The sequence below is a fragment of the Thalia democratica genome, chromosome 9 (assembly GCF_965202585.1).
Source record: "Thalia democratica chromosome 9, ktThaDemo2.hap1.1, whole genome shotgun sequence".
Lineage (NCBI taxonomy): Eukaryota > Metazoa > Chordata > Thaliacea > Salpida > Salpidae > Thalia > Thalia democratica.
This window is the reverse complement of record NC_139173.1, coordinates 11,795,883-11,812,231: the sequence shown is the minus strand read 5'-3', so window position 1 is coordinate 11,812,231 and position 16,349 is coordinate 11,795,883. Positions and strand designations below refer to the sequence as shown.

At 27.3% G+C, this 16,349-nt stretch overlaps 1 protein-coding gene across 1 annotated transcript; it reads left to right on the top strand.

Annotated features, from left to right (window-relative positions):
- The first annotated feature begins 183 nt into the window (after positions 1 to 183).
- On the top strand, positions 184 to 5,955 carry LOC145845259 (anaphase-promoting complex subunit 10-like). The gene is made up of 5 exons (XM_082952684.1): positions 184 to 325; positions 2,171 to 2,261; positions 2,618 to 2,738; positions 4,775 to 4,879; positions 5,418 to 5,955. The coding sequence occupies exons 1-5, from the start codon at positions 196 to 198 to the stop codon at positions 5,568 to 5,570; spliced, it is 600 nt and encodes a 199-aa protein (XP_082808810.1). The 5' UTR covers positions 184 to 195; the 3' UTR covers positions 5,571 to 5,955.
- Positions 5,956 to 16,349: the final 10,394 nt, after the last annotated feature.

Genomic DNA, 16,349 nt, shown 5'->3' with positions numbered 1-16,349 from the left:
CTAAAATAATCCTTGAAACTTTTTTGAAGTTTTTCTTTATATTTTTTTTTTGTCGTATGATATAAATTTTGATCTAGTAAATTTTTTTTAGTTAAGTCTATTTATAAACATAAAATTAGAATTATCTTTTTAAATATTCGAATTTATTTTAATTTTACACTATTGAATAAAATTAGAAGTTAAATAATTTCCAGTATGGTTGATGTTTCCATCAATGACACCGGGTATAAGATCATACCCGACTTAAAAAAGTATGTTACTGATTCTGGGTACTTGAAAGAAATTGCTCTGCAAGCAGTGTGGTCAGTATCAACGAGAAAACCAGGTTATATATACTTATTGACGATGTTTACAAGTAACTAAAATTTGTTGAATATTATTTTTTACACAACTTAGTTTTTCATTAATTTAATAATCGAAAACAAAAGTTTAGTTACCTCTCACATCTTTACGCACTCTTGACGTTACGCACTCTCGTTTAGTTACGCATTTTAGAATTCTAAAAAATCCAAAAAAGAAATACTTCAATCTTTTTTAAAATTGCACAAATTAGGTTTATTGTATATTTTTTATTTGAAATATGTTTTAAAATGCTAAATCACCTCTCTATATATTAAGACTTGACTAATTGATAAACATTTAGTTATACCTCAGTATATCGGAAACTTTGTTAAGGATAAGAGATAAATTAAAGTTCTGAAATATTTTTGTAAAAGACTATATAAACAAGTTTTATTATAGACACCACACCATTTCTTAATTGTAATCTAATGCTAAATTATAAATTGAATTTGCTAAGTAAAAAAGAATATAAATGTTAAGAATCAAATAAGTGATATATGAATAAAGATAAAGATAAAATCTATTTATTATCAAAATTAGTAAAATTTTTCTACAAGTATTATTATTTTATATAAACTAAATATTTTTTTCTTATATATGTATAGTTTTATCTTTTGTTTTCATATTTATAAATAAAGTAAATAAATTGTTAAAAAAGCGAAAGTTCCCAGTATGCTTTTAGCTAGAAGCAATATCAAAAAACAGCCATTATAGTAAGTATATTTGGTACATCTCATATCTTTACGATCTCTCGTATCTTTACGCATTTTTCTGTGGACACAATGTGCGTAAATAAGCAAGAGGTTACTGTAATTAAGTAATATTACTTTTTTAGCTGTATACTTCCCAGAGGCTTTTTCTATTAAAGTTAAAATGTTTTGCTTTAAGATTATTGTATATTCAAAAACTTTTTAGAAGAAAAAATATAAGCTACGATAAATAAGTTAGTTTTGTTTATAAACTATTTTTAAAGTGAAAATAATTCCCAAAGTTTTTAAGTTTGTTGTTATTGAAAAAATAGCTTTTTATTATGTTTTTTAAGAGCTTGAAAGTTCAAACTACGTTTAAAAATATTAATATTGAATTAATTGTAAGAAGAAATTAACACTACTTATAGTTTTCTTTAAGCTACAAATGTTCGTAAAATAAGAATAATCTTTATTTATATTTAAAAACTATTTTTTTATGCAGATATGAACTATTAAAGTTGTTTTCTGTTTGTACTAAATGAATCAAAATAGATTTGAGTTAGTTAATCACAAAACTTCGTACACTATTCATAAAAAGCATTAGGAATTTATAATTTGTTAGAGTTAATTTCATCAGTACTTCTAACCTGTAAATTCAATATTTTTTTACTATTTAGGCTTACTATTCTATTACACTTGAAAAGGTCTTTTTATAACTTACTTTTTTTTTTAAATCCACATTAAACATAATTTGTCTTTTCTTTATTTTGTTGTTGGTGATATTGAAGTATGTTATTTTGTTTATTTGAATGCATCTTACAAATATTGAATAATTAATTTATTTTAGTAAAAAAACATTACTTTTATTTAGTTCTTTGTTTTTACTTACTGCTCTTTCATCATACATCACGAAAGCTAATTATACACTTATGCCAAAACTAAATATATAAAAACATTTTTTATTTCAACAAAATTAAATTCATAAAACATTTTATCATTTTGAACTCTATTTACAAAAAAACTAACTAGCTAATATTCATTTTCTTAAAAAATAAAATTTACCAGATCTTATATAACCAGATTAAACTTGTGATTTAATTCTGATGATTAGCAACGGTTATTGAGTTTATTTTTTTTAGGTTATGGAGTTGAGTCTTTGCGTGATAACAGCAACGAAACATACTGGCAATCCGATGGATTTCAACCCCATCTTGTGAACATTCAGTTTAGGTGTTTTTTGTACATCTTTATATTTTAATCAATCATTTAAGTGTTTAAAGAGTTAAAAAAAAATTTCCCACATTTCTGTAACTTACAAAGTTAATTAAAGTTAAGTTAGCTTTGTTTTGTGTTTAAATAGATTTAAATTAAACCAAGAATTTGTTTGGTTTATTGTAGTTTCACTAGACTAATAAAGTTGTTCAACTTAAATTCAGTATGTCGTCGTTTGAAGCCTAACATTATAAATGCTTATATAAGTTAAAAGTTTTATTTTTGTTTAACAGTAACTTTCTTACTTGACTTTGTTCGATAACTTTTTAAAAAGTTAAAAAATTTTTTCAGTAGGTCAATAGTATAAATTTCAGAAAGAAAACAACGGTTCACAGCGTGGCAATCTACGTGGATTACAAACTCGACGAGAGCTACACTCCAAGCAAAATTTCAATAAAAGTAGGCAGCGATTTCAACGACCTGAAGGAAATTGAAGTAAGCATAAAATAACTTAATAAATAAATTAAATTTTTTATAGAAGTCTTATTGATTGAATGATTATTTATGTTTTCTATATATGATATCCATGAGGTAATTTGGATACTTTGTGTAAAAAAGCACTCTAAAATCTTATCTATTGCATGTGCTAATAATCTAATACTAGCTATCTCTACAAAATTACTAAAAACAATAACTATTGAAACAATTATAACTATCTAAATACAAACTGATAAGTTTTTTAGTTAAGTATAAGTTATTTGTTTACTTAAACTTTTTAATTATAAAAACTTGTTTTAACAATTGCCTAAATACGATATTTAAGTTGTTAGCAGTTTATTTGTGTCGTTATTATTCATTATTTATGCAATTTTATTCGTATCGTAACTGATTTTTATTTCAAAAGGGTTGATCATACCATTTCGATCATCAAACCACAAGCCTTCAGGTAGACTGAGACCGGTTTTGTCCTTAATAGGAGTCATAAGTCAGTCACATTCTACTGAAGGCTTGTGGTCAAATGACCGAATTGGTATGATCAACCTTTTGTTAAACTTGAGCTTGTTGTCTCACTGCATTCGAAAATCAAGGCTTCTGCTCTGCAGACTTTTGCCGATGTTTTTGTTAATTTTATTACGTATTTTTTTAGTTGTACTGCCTTGTAAATAACTCTTATGTTATAAAAGTATTAAATTACATACTAAAATGTTACTCATGATGAACAAACATTTTTATCAAATGCTTTTAGTGTGTTGAAGTGTTCTGTTTTTAATCGAGCCTTTACCTAAAGTTTTCTGTTCAAAACCAGCGATTCTCAACTTTTTCTTCAAAATCTGTGCAAAGTAAATCACCTCAAAATAAGTTGTGTGCATATTAGCTATTGAAAAAGTATATATATTTTAAAATGTATCTTTTGAGCGTTTTAAGGGCGTAGGGGATGTCCAACATTTTTTTTACTAAAATTAATATTGGCTCATAACTGAAAGCTTAAAGTACGTTCTATAATACTATAAAATTATTTTAATAGAATAAAATTTAATCAACTATCTTTAAAGATATAACCAAATTTGTAAAAAAAACCGATACAACTGTATGGAATCAAAAATTTTCAATATTGAATTTTTTAGAATTTAGAAAAATTCATTAAAAACTTATTTCCTTTGTTATTTTTAAAGCATTTTTCTTCATACTTTTATGAAATGATTCTTTAGATAATACAAATAAGTTATGAGAAGCAGATTTTTGACAAAGTACATAGAAATAATTATGCTAAAAGTTAAAAGAAATTGATTTTTTGTTTATTTTTTATTAAAAAAATTGATAAAATAGCTGAAAAATCTATTTTCTACAAGTTGATAAAAATTTAAGAAAGACAACTCTAAATATTTTTAAACAATCGCTTAAAAATGAAGTAGGAGATAGATTTTATTGAAATAGTGTATTTTTGGATTTTAGTTTGCGCCTCCCATAAGGAACTTATAGATCTCTGTAACTTTGTAACCTATATCCCAAAAATTACTTCAAATTTTAACAAGCGGTAAAGAGTAACTGGTAGCTTTAACATTTATAGAACAAATAGACTAAAAAAAAAGTTTTCCCCCTATGCCCTTTATATATAATTGACGTATTAAAAAATGTTTATTTATTTATTATTTATTTATTGTATTAAAAAAAAAATTTCACGATACAAAGCTGTCTGTGCACAATGAAATAATTTCTATGCACACTGATGTGCATACCGTGAGAACCACTGTTCTAAATAATGCTGTTTCATAGAGTTAGAATTAAATTTCAATACTAAATTTTTGATAATACTTAAAATGTATGGTTTATGATTTTAAAAATATTAAGTGTAACACTTCTGAAACAGTTTTTTTTATTGTTCATTATTTAAATTCTCATAATTTTTTAATAACATTATTAAAAGTAATAAAACTCTATTCTTTTTATGTTAGATAGTTTCAAAATTAAGTTGTTGTAATTGTTGAAACTGCTTTATACACTCAACAACACCGATTTGTAATTTTCAACAGGAATTTCAGACCAAAGAGCCTTCCGGTTGGCTTTGGTTCAAATTACACGACAGGCAATCAACTAAGCCAGTAAGAACTTTCATGATACAACTAGCAGTCTTGCAGGTAAAATTTATTTTTAATAGAACGGTGGTTGTAAAATATTTGGTTGTAAAATATTATTAGCTATAACAGTTGTCAAGGTACTAATATTAATACAAGTGCTGTAGTATTGATTTAAGAAAACTATTTAAATTTTTTATTTTAGATAACTTCAATAATAAATTTTAAAATTTTATTAAACAAAACAATGTTTCACTCGTTTTAAGACGAGATCTTCAGTTGTTTAAAATCTTATTCAAATAGAATTCATAGTTTATTTTAAGATTTTAAACAACTGAAGATCTCGTCTTAAAACGAGTGAAACATTGTTTTGTTTAATAAAATTTAAAAATTTATTATTTATCAATCTCCTTTTATTTTACTTAAGTTGAGAACTTTAATTGCCACCTTTAAAGTATAAAGTACGTTTTAGATAATTTGCTGAATTTTATGCAAATTAAAAAGCTTACCAACCCATCGTATAGGAGCAAAGCATTTTTCATAGTTTCTTTTAAACTAAGAAAGTTCGGTTAAGTAAAATAAAAACTTCAACTTTTTGCAGAATCACCAGAACGGGCGCGACACTCATTTGAGGCAAATTAAAATTTTTCAAGACGAAAGAGCCGAAGGTTCGGACAACAACCATTTGCTGTTCGGCAAAAAGATGCCCAACTTTCAAACAGATGCTTTCAAGCATTACATGACTATAAGATGAAATATTTCACTCATTTTTGTTTTTAAATCTTGTGTCAACTCAGTTTTAGTTAAGTATAGTTTAAAAGGCTATTCCTAAAGTTTTAGAAATCTTTTTTCAAAAGTTACCAAAAGCAACTTTTATTGTAAAACAATCATATTTTTTGTAAATAAATGTTTTAGAAACACTATGCTTTACTAAAATTTTACTAAATTTTGTTTCTGTACTGTTAAGTTAAACTTTATTTTTTGGTATCAAATATAAAAGTTAAAATTTACTGTCAATTTTAGAGTATGTGGTTACTTGTTTAGGTTCATAACTTTTATACTAATAGTTTTTAGTGTATTTTTGTTTTAAATAATATGAATGATTTTAAAAGATTATATACACTTTGTAATTTATAAAACTCAAAGCAATAAAACAATGTGTTTATGTAATTTCATTAAATAAGATTTAGTAAAACGTAAAGTTTACTGACTTAAACTAATATAAAGATACTACATACAGGGTTTCTAAATATCCGGAATCCTGGAAAAACCTGGAATTTGACAATTTAGGCAAAAAAAAACCGGGAGTTTGAGAAATTTTGAAAAAAACCTGGATTCCGACCAAAATTTACTGAGCTACCTAGATAAACCTGGAATTTTAAAATTATGTTTAGTTGTAAAGTAATAGATTTTCAATTACACAAGAAAAATGTATCATACAGATAAAAATTCTTTGTACCATCTAAAATTATATATATCGAAATTCACATTTAAAGTAGCTTACAGTATATTTTCACTGTAATTACACTCAGGGTTGCCACAAAATCCGAGTCTTGGAAAAACCTGGAATTTAACAGTTTAGGCTAAAAAACCTAGAATTTTAAACAATTTTTACATGTTCAGTAGTTAAATTTTGATACGGCACAAAAAATCTATCATTTAGATAAAGAATTTTTGTCATCATCATATTTTTTATTAAAAAACACTTTTAAAGTAGCTTACAGTAATTTTAAAAGTTATTATTCTGTTTAACACATTTTCTTACCTTAAATTTAATTTAAAACTAAAAATAAGTACTTTTTAAAATCTTGAAAAAGTTATGAAAACCTGGAGAAAGTTTGCCAAAAACCAGTGACATCCCTGTTTACTATTTAAGACAGTTTTTTACCTTAAATTTAATTATATACTTAGAATTGACCAAAAAAACTTGTTCTTTTAAAAACCTGCGAAAATCCAGAAAACCTGTAAAAAGCTTTACAAAAAACCTTTCGCAACCCTGTATATAAAATAATCATTCGGGGCAATACAAATGCACATTTTAAAATTATGTGTTGACTTCACTTTCTAAATAATGTTTTAACATAAATAAAAGTTGCCTAATTACAAATATAGAAAATTTAAAAATATTTTTCGAATTTTTTTTATTATTAAAAGTTATAACAACTTTATTTCATATGTATTACAAAAGTCTAAGCATGTTTTATCAATTGATAAAAAAATTTCTAGCTCAAACTTCTGTTTATTTTTTCGTTTCTTAATTTGCAATATTTTTAAAGCCATACCTTTTTTGAAGTTCTTCAATTAATTTTGTATGTCGTCATAATGCATCAACTCATGCTTGACTTTCCGCATCTACATTAGGGTGCTTATTTTTACAGCGACTATTGAGTTTCCGACTGAAAAGAAATTATGTTTAAGAATTATCATAAAAACACTCTGTGCAAAGCTTGAGATAATTTGAATAAACTATCACCTTGGCACCAATCGATTTTCTGAAAAACCACCCCAAAGCAAACTGTATGGGATCCAAAAAAATCAATTTTGGAATTTTTAGCTGAATTAATTTACATGTAGCCAATTTTCACGACAACACATTGTGTACAATTTAAAATGATTTGAAGAAAGTTTTATGGTGGCATTTCTTGGTTTTTGAATAAATGAAGTTCAAGAATACTTACAGAAATGAATAACAGTCACATAAAATCATGAATTGCCTGAATAGAATCTTCTTTAAATCGTCTTTAATTGTGCACAATGTGTTTTTGTGATAACTGGCCACAAGTAAAACATGTTCAGCTAAAAATTCCAAAGTTTAATTTTTTGGATCCGATACAGTTTACAATGGGGTGGTTTTTAGAAAATCGGTTGGAGCCAAGGTGATAGTTTATTCAAATTATCTAAAATTTTGCACAGGGTGTTTTTTTTGATAATTCCTAAACATAATTTTCTTTACAGCGAAAAAATTAAAAGTCGCTTTAAAAATAAGAGTAGGTTTCCGAAAAGCACAGCGTCACTTAAACAATGATCGTCATTTTAGCACGGAATAACATTTTAGCACAGAGTGTAACTTCAGTACGGAATGTCACTTTAGCACGGAATGACAACTTTTGCACGGAATAATTTCAAATCTTTTCATTTAAATAATGATTAATTATTAAATGAATGTTAACTTCAAACGTTTTAAAATTTATTCAAGCCTTTAAAAAAAATGTTTAAGAATCCCAGAGCTTTTATATATTGCTAACTTTATAAAATGTATAGTTTTATGTCAAAAAGTGAAAGTGTAAAGATAATTGATTTTTTAATATATAGTAAAATAAGTTAAAAAAGTTTGTAAATTTACTTTTGTACATGCTTTAATTAAAACTTTTTAACTATTAGTTAACATGTTGCATAGTTAGCTTTTAGATTTTTAACATAATAGTACAAATACTAAATAAGCATAGAAAAAAAATTGCAAAGTGCTAAAGTGACGCCGTGCTAAAGTGACGCCGTACTTTTCTGACCGTATTCACCCTAATCTACACACTTTAATTTTCAATGAAAATTAGAAAAGTGACGAAATTAGTTGAAAGTAGTGATTTGGCGGTTCAACAAATTAAAATTCGGCCGGACCCAGTAAAATTATTTTTTTGTATCTTAAATTAAACTTAATACATAAATTTTATCAGTATATTACAGGGGCTGCGCGATAAGTTTTGAAAAAAAAGTTAGCTGTTTTATGAAAACTAAATGTGTACAATATAAGTCAAATTTTAGAGTATATAAAATTTAATTGTTTAAATACAGAAAACTATGTTTAAGTTTTCAATACAAACTTAGAGAAACTATATATCTTCATTCTTACTTTTATCAGAAATTTGCTAGAAATCTGTCGACTATATAAATTTCAGATCTAGAGATTTCAAGTTTAAAAAAATTTCTTAAAGACTTAAAAAGAAATGAGATGTTGGAATTTAGAATAAAATTGCTCCAAAATTATTCTTTTTAAAGAAAGTGGTTTTTCTCTTTTAATCTAATATAGACTTCTGCAATTTTTTTGTCTTTGTTAAGAATATACTAAGGATATAAAGGATTAGTTCAAAAATGAAGGAGAACGTGAATTTTCAGTAAAATAGTCTTTTTTTATTTATTTTATGTTGAGCTTATATAAAGTAATTTTAAACTTTGTTCAAATATATCTCAAAAGCTTCTTTGAATTTTGTTGCTGAGAAAAAATTAACTGGTCGCTGTGATAAACCTTAAGAAATTAAGATCAAATTGAAAAAACAAGGTGGACACTTCTATCTTATAGCTTTTATATTAGCTTAAAATTTAAATTATATACAACTACGTACCTACCGTAAAACTTATGGGTATACTATTGACAGTTATGCGGAAGATACTTAATAGTAATAAATTAAAAAACATTTTTAAAATAACATTTTTCATTTATTTTAGCACAACAAGTATTAGCTAATATATTTCATTTTTAGTCCATACTAATTCTTTAATATGGTTATACTTTAAAAATCTTAACTGTGAATAAAATAAAAGTGGGGAGAATTAGTTGTGTTGTGATACCCACCTATATTATGCATGCTTGAATTAACCTTGATGTCAGGCTGAAACTGGCCCACTATGGCTTGTTGACTGTAATTTTGATTGTGATTTATTTTAGTATTACTATTATTGGTATATGGTATATAATCATTATGGGTATCATGCATAAAGCTAGCCATGGTATGATCTGTGTGAAAATGTTGAGGGTCTTTACAACTTATGTTAGGGTTTGGTAAGTTGTCTTTTTGTGTCAGATGTGACTTACTTTCCCCTACTATTGTTTGTACATTGTTAATATCATTTTTAGTAAATAACAAATTGTTCTGAGTTGTGATGGCCAAATCTGAATTTGGTGAAAAACATGGATCAATTTGACTGGTATGGTAAGACCCACTTAAACTTATGTTAGGTTGATGTGTATGACTGACCGAAAGGTCGTTATTCTTGTTCTCGAGGACGCCAATGAAACCAGAGGAGGTTGGCATGCCAACTTCCAAGGGTTTGTTTAGGAGGGTAGGAGGGTCAATGGTTGACTCATGGCTAAGAGATCTTTGGCTCTGAATGCGAGCACTCTTAGCCCGAGTTTGAATCCTAGTGTCTGGAAGACACTCTGGATTTGGACTGACCCGTGACATAGTTTAAATTTACTTTAATAAAAATTATTTAATAATATAAAATAAAAAGCAGTTGGGATAAATTTATATACTAAAAACTTAATAGTAAACCAATTTGTAACAAAATATAAAAAACTTAAAATGAATAAAGTAGTTAAAATTAGACAAAAATTACAATAAAAAACTCAGGTATGAAAAAATCAATAAAATTTTATAAACTGTTATAAAATTTTATACAATGTTAACAAAATTCAAGAAAATACTTAAATTGTCTAAAAACAATTTAAGTATCTTGATTATAAAAAAAGTCAATAAAATTAGTCACTAGCACACAGGAAAAGGTGATTCTACTGGAAGACAATAAACTTCACTCCAATTCCTTCCTCAGAACTCAGACTACTCTCTCTAACAATGCCCCAAGCTTACAATAGTCCTTTCCTTGACTCAAGACTATTGTTATAGCAACAATTTCAAATTTCTTGTACTATAACTTGTCAACATCTCATTTGTTGTTGTTTTAAGCTTTCCCAACAACAAAGTGTTTCCAATTAAAAAATAGAAATTAAATAACGTATCGTTACAAGGCATATGCATTTTCTCCCAGAAGAGTGTTATTTTTAAAATATCAACACTTTAACGAACAAAAAAATACTTTTAAAATATGTAAGGAATCAAAAAGTTACTATATTCAAACAGGCGATGCAGGATGCTAATTTTTCTCAAAATCCGCTAGTCTATAAGTAATTACTTTCTAATTAAAAGTTCAAAGGTTTTTCTTAAACATTTTTTTTAGAAAAGTTATGAAATTTTGTTATAAAGAAACTTAAAATAAATTTCTTTTTTTTTTAACCTTAGCTTTTTACAAGAAACAGGCAAGACTTGTAAAAAAATATCCAAATTATAAAACAGTGTCGTCAACAACTGTATTTGAACTAGTATCTTAAAACTAGTGATGTACCGGACCCGGATCCGGACTTTTTTTTCAAGTTAGAATCCGGCCGAAACCGGATCCGGACTTTTTTTTCAAATTAGAATCCGGCCGGAACCGGATCCGGACTTTTTTTACAAATTAAAATCCGGCCGGAACCGGATATCAGACAAAAATGGCAATATCCGGCCGGATCCGGATAGTGAGTCCGGTACATCACTAAGTACAAACTAGCCTGAGTCAGAATGAGGTTTTTAAAAACTGAAAAAAAAGAACTTTAATCTAATAATAAGTAGAACAGCTAGTCACAAGGTTTACAAATTTAGGTGTTATTTACAATTATAAATCTGAAATCAAGTTCTTGAACAAAATACACTAGAAAATTACAAAATATTGAAAACTGGATCTGCTCAGACTCATTCAAAATCTAAAACGAAACTAGCCTGAGTTTTTATAAAAAACTAAACTAGCCTGAAGCAGTCCAAGATTTTCTAAAATTCCCAAAAATTTTCAAACTAGCAGGGTTGCCACTGTTTAAGTCAATAAAACTAGTTAGAGTGAGTATAAACAAGCCTGAGTCAGAATGAGGTTTTTAAAAACTGAAAAAAATACTTTAATCTAATAGTCAGTAGAACAGCTAGCAAAGGTTGACAATTTGGTAGTAAAGTTGTGGACTGATTGTGGTACACTTAACTTATTAGTACTACCCATCATATTTAAATCCTATCTTATTTAATTAATATCTAACAAATACTAAATTCTAACTGAGACAACTTTCTATAATCAGACACGACAGTTTTGAGTGATGAATCTTTTATATAAAACACAACAAGAAATACTAGCATATACAAAATTATTAATTACTTTGGTAACACTTTAAAAACTGGAAGCTATTTAAATCTATATCAAAAGAATTAAAACATTAAGTTAAAAATTAAATAAAACTTTTAGTAAACAAGAAACTGTAAAATTTTGTAATAAATTATTAAACTATAAACCTGGCTTAAATATTTAAACAATAAAACACCAGTTGAAATATTCACTTTTAAAACAAAACACTACTTACAATAAGCATTCACAAAAAAGTACAAAATATTTTGTTGCTTCAAGCTGCACACCAAACTAACTAACTGTTTACATATAAACTGCCTGTCATGTTCTGATGTTTTGTTGCATCAGTATTTAGTTTGAAACATTTCGTCATATGATTCTCATTGGCAATACATTCAACCGTATTAACTCTAAATATTCTCTGAGCTCAACTTTAAACAGTAAATAATGCAAGTATTCATTCCAAAGTTATCAATTTTACAACATTTGTAAAGAGTTGCATTTCTGAAATGTTTATTTCATACTTTAAATGTAAACTAATGTAAATTAGTCACGTGTACAAAATCAGCCATTCACGATAGGTGTTTAATTTTAACCGACGAAATTGACTCTTATTGATTTACACTGGGTTTATTTTTGAAAAAAACACTTTTCAGTATGCTCTTTTTTACTAACTAGATCCGGGATCCTAACAAAGATCCGGCCGGAACCGGATCCGGACTTTTTTTTCAATCAAGATCCGGCCGGATCCGGATATCAGACAAAAATGGCAATATCCGGCCGGACCCGGATAGTGAGTCCGGTACATCACTACTAAAAACAATAAATAATAATTAACTATATGACTAACGGTAATTAAACATTGTGTCGAATTTTATTGCTTAAAGAAAATTAAAAGTTTAAAATAAATTTTCTGGAATCAGTTTATAAAAAGCTATACATTTGTGGATCGTGCTTACTAGCGTATAAAATTCTTTCCCATTAACTATTTATAAAAACGAAACTAAATCGTTTCTGAAATTAAAGCTTGATGCAACAAGGCATTAATTGAACTAGCAGACTTGGGTAACATCAAATAAGAATTTTCTTGTTGGAGCATGCCTACCCTTATCATAAAATTTACTTCCCGCTTGTAGTTTACGACAGAAACATTTCCCCTATTCGTCTTATTTCGCTCATGAACAGCGAACAGAATTTTGTTTGCTTCACCGCACAAGCGGTCAATAGAAAACTTCTCACCCGACTTCTTGCTGATTTTTAGCGCCGCCAGGTAGACCAGAACGCACCGCTTCAGACTCCTGTCACGTGACTCGGCGGTCACGTGACTTACCACCCCGCTCGAGCTGCACAGCCGTTGATCGTGCAAAGCTTTCATGAACTCCGCCTCGCGCTGCCGCTTCTCGCTCAGGAACTGGCTGTGCACGAAGCGGCCGTACGCGAGCAGGGCGAGGCCGATGGCGACCGAAGAAGCGGTGTCGCTGTGGTGCGCCGCGTAGAAAATGACCGCGCCGAAACCCGCCTTCACGCAAAAGTCCATCAGGCTGCCGGTTGGCAAGGCGACTCGGGTTTTCGGCAAGAGGCGGTGGAAGCGATCTTCGAAAACGTCGTTTAAGCTGGTCAGCACGAAAGTGTTCGTTGAAAGGCAAAACGCTGAAACCACGGTCTCTTGATAAGCGCCTTTTGATTTTTTTCGGTCTGATGGATTTGAAAATCTGTTTTTACCTTCTATATCTTCATCTTTTCTTTTTTCGCCAAGCACCCAAACTTTTGTCAATTTATAGTTTTTGCGGTTGCTTTTGATTTTAAAAGGGTCAGTTCTGCGCTGCTTAGCAAAACATTGCAACAACTTTTCTTCCCCAATTCTTTTATAACCTGCTATTTCCATTAGCTCGTCAATTTTATCATTGTAAAGCTTACAAAGAGGCGAGTGTTCTAAAATTTTTTCAATGCTTTTGTTTTCATATTCAGGGCATCGGAGATTTACATCGCTTGCTAAGTTGATCAAACTGTGGCGTCTTTTGTTGAACTTTATAGAGAAGACGCAATCTAACAAATTGAGTGTTTCAATAAACTCACTTTTTTCTTTATTTGCATCTGATTCAAAATAATTTTTCAAAACACTAGATGCTTCCGACATCAGCTGATTTTTTGTAATTTTAAGAACATCGTACTCAGCCTTACAAATAATTGCTGGCTTTTCAATGAACTCATTCGTGTGCAACCTGTTAATTGTTTTAGCCTGAAAGAAAGTTTTTCTTGCTAAAAACAAACTTTGATTTATGTTTTTAAGTTTTCGAGCAATTAGAACGTGCATGTTTCAAAAAAAAAAATCTTTTTTAGGATTAATGTAATTATTCGAATAATAACTCAAAAGTGAATGATCCAAAACTTTATTTATAAAACTGTTAAATGTTTCTATAGAAACGGAACTCTATAATAAAATAAATAAATTTTAAATAACAAAAAAGCTAGTTAAAATAAAATCACGCGAGATTTTGATCCACATTTTTATCAAGAAAACTAAATAAAAGGTTTGTTATAAATTATAAGCATGTTTAAGGTTATCGTTTGAGTTTTTATAAAGTGAAAAATGCATTATATTACTACTTGAGAACATTGAAGTAAAAATTAAGTTTACTAAATTAAGGATATGTATCAAAAATCAGACAGACATCTTCTTTACTAGTACCTTACTAGTAAATTAAAGTTTAAAGTTTGTGAAAAAAAGGCAATATTTTAAATATGTTTCAATTACAAAATAGATACGTCTACTTAGAGCTGGTCTACGAGTTATTATAAATATTTGCTATTTCATTGAAAAATATCTTTAAATATACAACTTTGTTTTAGATTTCTTTTAGTCGTAGATAAATTAAAGATTATTTAACTTACTTAATAGTTTAATTTAAAAATATGCCTATTCTAGAGAAGTAAGATCTCAATGAAAGTTTAGAAATAGTTTAAAACTTTACCAAATATAATAAAGTTTTACTAATGACTGTTTATTTGTTTAATTAATTTAAAATAATTTAATTAGTGTTTCACTAAACAGTATATATTTTTTTACTAAGCAATTGTTTATTGGTGTTGTCCATAAGAAACTATAAAACAAATGAAAAATTTTAGTTGAAGTTTAAGAGCAAAAAATACTTTTATGAACAATTAACACAATGATTAATTAATTAAACAATCAGTATTTAAGCTTGTTCAGTAACAAGTTTATGAGTTATATGAAAAAAATCTTATCAGCAGATGTTGATTTTTGTTGCACCAATATTTCACAACACTGTTTAATAAGTAGACAATTTTTATGTTCAATAGCCTTATTCTCTAGTATCGAAGACCTTTGCTTTTTTGGTAATGCTCATTAATTTTTATTTAATTTATTATCCTCACTGACTTTAAAAATAATAAAGTTATATTAAAGTAAAATAGTTTCTAGTGATTAAATTTTATCATAAGAGGATCTTAAACTACAAACTTTGAAAAATATTATTAATTTTATGACGATAATCTTTACACTTTTTAAAGTTAATGTATAAAAAGAAAAAAAAAACGTGAAGTATTTTATAAAAAAAAAGAGTTAAATACATTTAATAAGAAACAATTTAACTTCTTCTTCTACTTAAGGGTATTCATTATAGTCATACCTAAAAAAATATTGTTATATTATTAAAAGGAGTTGATGTAATTTAAAACTAAATTATTGATATGAAAAACCATTTTTAACCACTAACCACTTATATAGTGAAAACAGGACAAGGTATATTTAGAGCTGTTCTCATCATTTGAGTACAAAAACAAATTAAAACAGGATTTTTAAAACTTCTATGGTATAAAAGTAATCAGAAAGTAAGAAAAACAGTAGTAAAATGACTAAAGCAGTTAGCAAATACTAAAATCTAGTTAAATTTACCCATAAATAATTAATCTACAGTAAAAATACACGTTAAAAATACAAATAACACAAATTATAAAATATAAAGTATTAATAAACTAAAGAAACAGTATAATCAAAAGCATTTTTCTTACATAAAATACGTTTTCTTAATAAGATAAAAATAGTTTCCAGCTTAATTAAATTAAAAAAGAATAAAACCACTAATAATACCAAGTCGTAAAGATCCGGTATCCAACTTCAAAAATAGTATAGTAATCAAAAAATTTAGCTGCTTTTGTAAAGCAATCTATATCAAAATGACGAGAAGACTACTAAAAAAGGATAAAAGAACATGTCTGAAATAGCATAGAGAATATTTGTAATTAAAAAGATAAATAACTTATACCAGCTAAAAGTTTTAATGCTTCAAAACATTCGCCTATTGCAGAGCATTTTCTAAATAACAGAGCGTGTGCAAATAGTTATTGTTTAAAAAGATTTAGGAAAAAAAAGTCTTTAATTTAATTAAACTGAAAGCTATTTGATTCTAATTAATAAAAATTATTTTATATAAGCAAAAATGTTTCGACGATGCTGTTTCTTTATCTTAATAATACTTCATTTTTATGAGTCGTGTTAATTATATTTTATTAACCATAGCTTAACTGTTTGTGAGTAAATTAAATTAGTTTTTAAAAGTTGCTAAATGCTTTTGTCTTTTTATTACTCTTTTGATTG